This window comes from Microcebus murinus, chromosome 3, assembly GCF_040939455.1.
Source record: "Microcebus murinus isolate Inina chromosome 3, M.murinus_Inina_mat1.0, whole genome shotgun sequence".
Lineage (NCBI taxonomy): Eukaryota > Metazoa > Chordata > Mammalia > Primates > Cheirogaleidae > Microcebus > Microcebus murinus.
In genome coordinates this window covers 61,748,975-61,755,051 of record NC_134106.1, presented here as the reverse complement: position 1 = coordinate 61,755,051, position 6,077 = coordinate 61,748,975, and the positions used below count along the sequence as shown (strand labels likewise).

At 52.5% G+C, this 6,077-nt stretch overlaps 1 protein-coding gene across 1 annotated transcript in view; it reads left to right on the top strand.

Moving 5' to 3' along the window:
* Positions 1-299: 299 nt before the first annotated feature.
* SLC4A5 (solute carrier family 4 member 5) overlaps positions 300-6,077 on the top strand; it is a 52,780-nt gene continuing 47,002 nt past the window's right edge. Inside the window, exon 1 of the mRNA XM_076000896.1 lies at positions 300-424. Coding sequence (XP_075857011.1) covers positions 372-424 — 53 coding nt within the window. The 5' untranslated portion in view covers positions 300-371. The remainder of the gene's footprint in view (positions 425-6,077) is intronic.

The following is a 6,077-nucleotide window of genomic DNA, read 5'->3' as shown; positions in this document are numbered from 1 at the left end:
GCTGCCCTGGCTTGGCCACTTCCCGTCCTTCTTCACTGCCAGCTATAAGGCCCTGGAGCCTGACTGAGTGCAGACCAAATCCGTTCATTTTTTTTTTTTTTTTTTTATCTCAAAGAATATCTCTCCCTCTCCAATCTGAGTGCTGTGAATACTTCGCCCAGGAGCTGGACTTCACTTTACTGAGTTAGGAAACACTTTTCCCTTGCACTTGCTCCCGCCCCATTTCTGTTGGCCTTGCGGTGGCCCTCCTGCCTTCCGTGGGGCACTGGCAGACCCTGGGCCCTCCTTTTGCAGGGTCTCCAGCTGCTGAGCAGCTCCAGGACATCCTGGGGGAGGAAGATGAGGCTCCCAACCCCACCCTCTTCACAGAGATGGACACTCTGCAGCACGACGGGGACCAGATGGAGTGGAAGGAGTCGGCCAGGTGAGGCGGAGCCCCGGAAGGGGGTGAGGCGGAGCCCCGGGAGGGGCCAGGGAGGCTTCCCAGGGCAGTCTGCCCCGGCCCAGGCTGGCCAGCCCTCCTGGTGGGGAGCCCACCTTGTACCCTGAGCTCTGCCAGAGAGCTTCCTGGTCTACGGAGACCCACCGCCTGCCTTCCTTGGTGTCCAGAGCAGTGTTGGACACTAAGGAGTAAACAGAACCTTATGACTTTGTCTTTATCCTCAAAGAAAGTAAAATCCAAGTGGGAAGACAGAACAGTCATCCGTGAGTCCATGAGACAATAATAAAAGGACATAAACAGTTTTCTCCCCTGTGGTATATGCAGGGGACTGGTTCCAGTGACCCCTACTGATACCAAAACCTGCACATACTCGTATCCCGAAGTCTGCCCTGTGGAAATGTGTATACAAAGAGCCCTCCATATACATGGGTTCTGTATTCCCCTATTTGGTCGAAAAGTATATAAGTAGATCTATGCAGTTCAAACCCGTGTTGTTCAAAGGTTGATTGTATTCTTTAATGTCAAATGGTTCCAGCTAAATGCTGTAGAAGGGAAAGTGCCAGCCTGGGTAAACAGGGAGGGCTTCCTGGAGGAAGGAGGTGTGTGCCAGCCACACCGAGTCTGAGTGGCAGGAAGAATCCAGATGGAGGGGGCCAGTGAGCTGCTGAAGAAGAGAGACTTGGCAGAGTTTGGGGCTGGGCTGCAGAATGGGGACCATGGAGGAAGCAGGGGGCACAAAGGGAGCTCCGAGTGTGGGGGCAGCGGAAGGAATCGGAGAGCCGCAGGCTGGACGGGAACCGCATGGCAGAGTCACGGGAGCCAAGGGAGGGTCAGGGCAAGATGTGCCCGGGGCAGGGTGGCCTCTGAACTGAACTGGATTGGTCAGCACCGCCAAATGCCTCCCAAAGCCCAAGGAGAAGGAAGGATACAGGATGAGGCAGCAAGAGGGACCCAGGAGGGACATTGAGAGGGTCTGAAGACAGACTGCTCTGATATTGCTCAACCTCTTTTGCATTATGCCCCTCTCCTCCCAGGAGAAAAAATTGTATCTGATTTACACTAACTTTATTAAATGAATATTTCATTTCATTTATTTCTAATGGTAGAAATTAAATACTAAGGAATAAGATTTGTCAGGTAGGGTTGAGCTTTAGAGCGCCACAAACCATTGTAGTATCTAAAATGTTTTCTCTCCTCCGAGAACCAGTTTTTGCCCCAGTCAAGGATGCAGGGACTAACCCCAGCTGGGCCAGGACTGGCTCTGGGAAAGGGCCACCATGACACCCAGAGCCTGACAGCCACCCCCAACCATGGCCTGGGTTCTCCCCCTTCCACCTCCCTCACTTGCCCTGGTGGTCCCTGTGCAGAGCCAGAAGGAGGAAGTTGGGACATGCCTGAGTTTCTCTGTTCCATGTCTCCTGTGGGGGTGTCTGGAAGAAAGGCTGCTGGGTGGACCAGCAAATCCCCAACCCCAGCCAGACCCAGTGCACACTGTCAGGCCTCTTGTTATCAGCTGATTCTTTGAATCCTTACTGCGATAAGTGATTGACGGGCCCAACTCCTTCAAGCTGCGCAGTGATCCTGAGGGGGCAGGGACTGTTATTCCCCCTGTTGTGTAGAGAGAAACAAGTAGCTCACCAGGGGTCAGAGTGAGCAGGTAGCTGAGCCTGGATTCCAGCCCAGGCCTCTCTTACTCCCCATCTTTAGGGGCTTCCGTACTTTGTCATGCCTTCCCCATTTTCTCAGCCACCTCTCCCCACTTCAACTTCCAGGGGAGGACCCAGGTCTGCAGGCAATTCTATGGGAGTTGGAGATAAGTGGGGGCAGCTGCAAAGCCCAGGACATCTATCCAAGGCTGACAAGGGGGCGGGGGTGCATTTCAAATGACCAGGGCCCAGCCTGGCTGTTGTGCCTTAACAGCTCTGAGGGGCCAGGGCCAGAAGACACTGTCTGCCCTGAGTGAGGCCCCTCCTGTCCAGTGTGGGGCAATAGCGGGGAGGAAAGCTGGGCAGGGCTTCTCAGGGGCCCAGGAGGGAGAAGGTGCCTTCTCCACCCCCTGCTGACAGGGTCTGCACCCAGAACTAGGCCCACCTTGAGGGCCTGTCACACACTCCGTGGAGCCCTTGCTGAGAAGGCCTCAGGGCCCTGAGACCTGATTCTCCCAGACACAAAACGCGCCCTGTTTCTGTTCTTTCTGAATGTTGATCCATAGAGCCCTGTGCACCACACACCCAGCAGTGAAACTGGTAAACTGTAGATGAGCATGTTTCTAGAAGGGGCCTGTGAGTTACCATGTGCAAGGTGCTGGGTTTCCCTGCAAGGCAGGCTTTCTGAGAACAGCATCTGAGGATAACTGGCTTGAACAGCGAAAGGAAAATGGTGACTAGAAGCTAAAATGGCTGAACCCAATTTCAGGCAGATCCCAGGGAGGGGTGGCTGAGGGCCTCCCCCCTGAGTCCCCTTTCCCTACTTCTGCCCCACCCTCCTTTTATCTTCTCTTCAGCTAACCCTGCCTGGTTTCGAGCCTCTAGTGAAGTCAGGAGGGCTTGACCATTTACCAAAAAGCCCACCATAGCCCGCACAGTTTTGTTGGGTCCTCCTCCAGGCGAACTGCAAGAGCAGACGTGCTTGCGTCAGCGTTGTCTGGGGCCTGTCACCCCACAAAGAAGTGGGAAGCAGTTCCCTCAGCTGACAGGCCATAGGACCTACTCAGGGAAGCCAGAGGGCTCAGAAGTTTCCAGACTCTACGAATCAGCAAGTCCTATGGTGGGTTCTGGGCCTCTTCGAGTAACAGAAGAAAATGGTGGGGTGTAGGGGGACAACCCCTCACACAGACACACAGGCCAGCGGAGGGTTACCCCTGCCGAAGAGAATGAGGGAGGGGACCATTTAATAAAAGTATTTAATTTGCTGCAGGGAGTGTTTGCTTCTTGGAGTTAGGAGATTAACAGAGTGAAAATCTCAAATCCGCAAGGAATTTTCCTTGGCGGTGCTTTGTCGGGGGTTATTAGTTTGGGGGATGTTTCAGGCCCTTGGAGGAGTCACTCCTGGGCGGATTTAAATGGCTTTTTGAGCTCCACTGAGCCCTGCCCCGTGCACATAATGGGGACTGTGTGTGCCGCGTCATTTCTAATGTGATCAATGCTGGTAGGTCAGGCTGTTAATAAGATAGATTTTTATTAACTCTGTCTCTTTAGCATTCCCACGAGGGAAATGGGGAAATGCAGCTGGCCGTGTGCTGACAATGCCCTTCCCTGAAGGGAGGGCTGGGTCAGGTGGGGCGGGGGCAATACTCCCACTGTGAGCAATTTACCCAGAATTCCCTCTTCCCTCCTGCCAGCCTGCCAGCCTGAATGCGGGGGCAGGAAGGAGAGTGACCTGGGTTGGAACCCACCCAAGTGTGGAGGGCCCTTCAGGGTTACTCAGAAATAACCAGAGCTTAGCACCTTCTAAGAGTTCTAAAGCAAATTCCCAGTCCAGGCTGCCTCTGATCTCAACTCAGAGCAAACCAAAAACATGAACTTGCCAGAAGGTTCTTATGAGACACACATGCTCTGAGAACATTCCCACAATGACCAGGAAAGGGCAGAGACAGGGGTAGGAGAACTGGGTCAGGCTGTTGGGTCAAACCAGGTCAGTACATGTTCAAAAGCCCCCGCACGTAGGCAGGGAGCCTTCCCACTCCGTGTAGGATGGAGTAGAAAGCCCCGACTTTCTGTCCCAACCCTGAAACTGCCCCTGGTTAAGGGGCCACTAAGGGCAGGAGTTAAAGGAGTCTAAATGCAGGGTACATGGGGTCAAGAGAGGTCTTTTGGTTTTTGAGAATGAGAGAGATCTGAGCATATTGAATGTGGACAAGAAGGGGCAGAAGGAAGAGAGTAGTTTAAAGGGTCAAGAAGCCGAGAGAGGCTGGGCATGGTGGCTGATGCCTGTAATCCTAGCACTCTGGGAGGCTGAGGTGGGCAGATCATTTGAGCTCAGGAGTTCGAGACCAGCCTGAGCAAGTATGAGACCCCTATCTCTACTAAAAATAGAAAGAAATTAATTGGCCAACTAAAAATATATAGAAAAAATTAGCCAGGCATAGTAATGCATGCCTGTAGTCCCAGCTACTCAGGAGGCAGAGGCAGGAGGATCGCTTGAGCCCAGGAGTTAGAGGTTGCTGTGAGCTAGGCTGACACCATGGCACTCTAGCCCGGGCAACAGAATGAGAGAGTGAGATTCTGTCTCAAAAAAAAAAAAAAGAAGAAGAAACCGAGAGAGGCTGCTGGATGGGTGGACGCTGAGCACAGGAGGAGGAGCTCCTAGCAGGGAGTCTAGAGATTTCTGGGCTGGTCTCTGGTTTGAGGAGAGCAGTGGTGGCAGAGCTGACTGCAGGAGCTGCAGATTGCTGGTTCACTTGGGCCAGGTAAGCAGCTCCAGGCCAGTGGCCGTAGCTGTCCTGTTTTATTGTAGTAGAATCACGCATGGAGGTTTGTGGTCAGATGAAAGCTTTCAAGGTTGTTCGACTTCCACCTTCTGCTGATCTACTGGTCGGAACAGTCATACTATTTGCCATTATCAAGCTGCTTTTACATCCGGTATCTAATTGCACCAAACACTGACACTTCAGGCTTATTCTGGGCAAGCAGGAAAAAGAGATTTGCATATATATGAGTCAGAACCTAGATCCAGCCCCAGGTAAAAAATGTCAAGGTTCTCTGAGGCCTGAGAGGCCCTGGATTCCAGCCAGCACTCTCATCTGCTAGCTGTGTCATCACAGAATGGGGGCCCTGCTAGGGTCTTTCATCCCCCAAGAACTTAGGATAACTTAGAGTTGGCACAGCCTGGGACCAGGCTGCATAAGAGACCTTCAAAGGTCCTCTAGTCAAACTGGGGGAACCCCAGTCAACACCCCTGGGACAGCCTGGCTGCGATGCAAGGACATCACCTGGTTGACCCAGGATAGTAAGATGAGATTAGTTGGCCAGTGAGTGTGATAGGAAAAATAGTTAAGATAAGAGAGATGACAGGGACTGGACCACTCAGGGAGCTCCTCCCAGGTGCAGCAGGACTGGCCGGCAGCGCCCTGGGGAGCACGTCCCCATCAGTGGCAGCGAAGCAGGTCCCCAGATTGCCTTTCATGCGCCTGCAGTAATGAGGAGGTGCACTTACTGTGATCAGTCCTTCGGCCACAGCTGTGCCTCTAATACCAGCCAGAACTTTCAGAATTCTCCAGGCCACCTGTGAGAGTATAGGTGCTGCAGGCTTGCAACCTCACCCTCTCTTGGAGGAGACCGCACCCTCCATCCTTATAGGAAGATCCGCAGATGTCACCGCGGTACCACGTCAGTCCCCAGAGCAGTGGGAAGGTGGGAAGGTTGTCTCCACACCTGTCCTCTTTCATTCTAAAAATAGTTGAGCTGCTGTTGTGTTGGGTCCTGAGGGGAATTAAAATGAGTAAAGACATAAATCTGTTCTCACAGTGCCTATGATCTAGTTAGTGCAGGTGTCGGCAAACTTCTGTTAAGGGGCAGATAGAAAATATTTTAGGCTTTTTTCTCCCAAATGATCTATTCCCCTCTCTACTTCCTCTCTCTTCCTTGCTCCTCCTTCTCTTTCTTCTTTTTTACAACCTTATAAATATGTAAAAAAC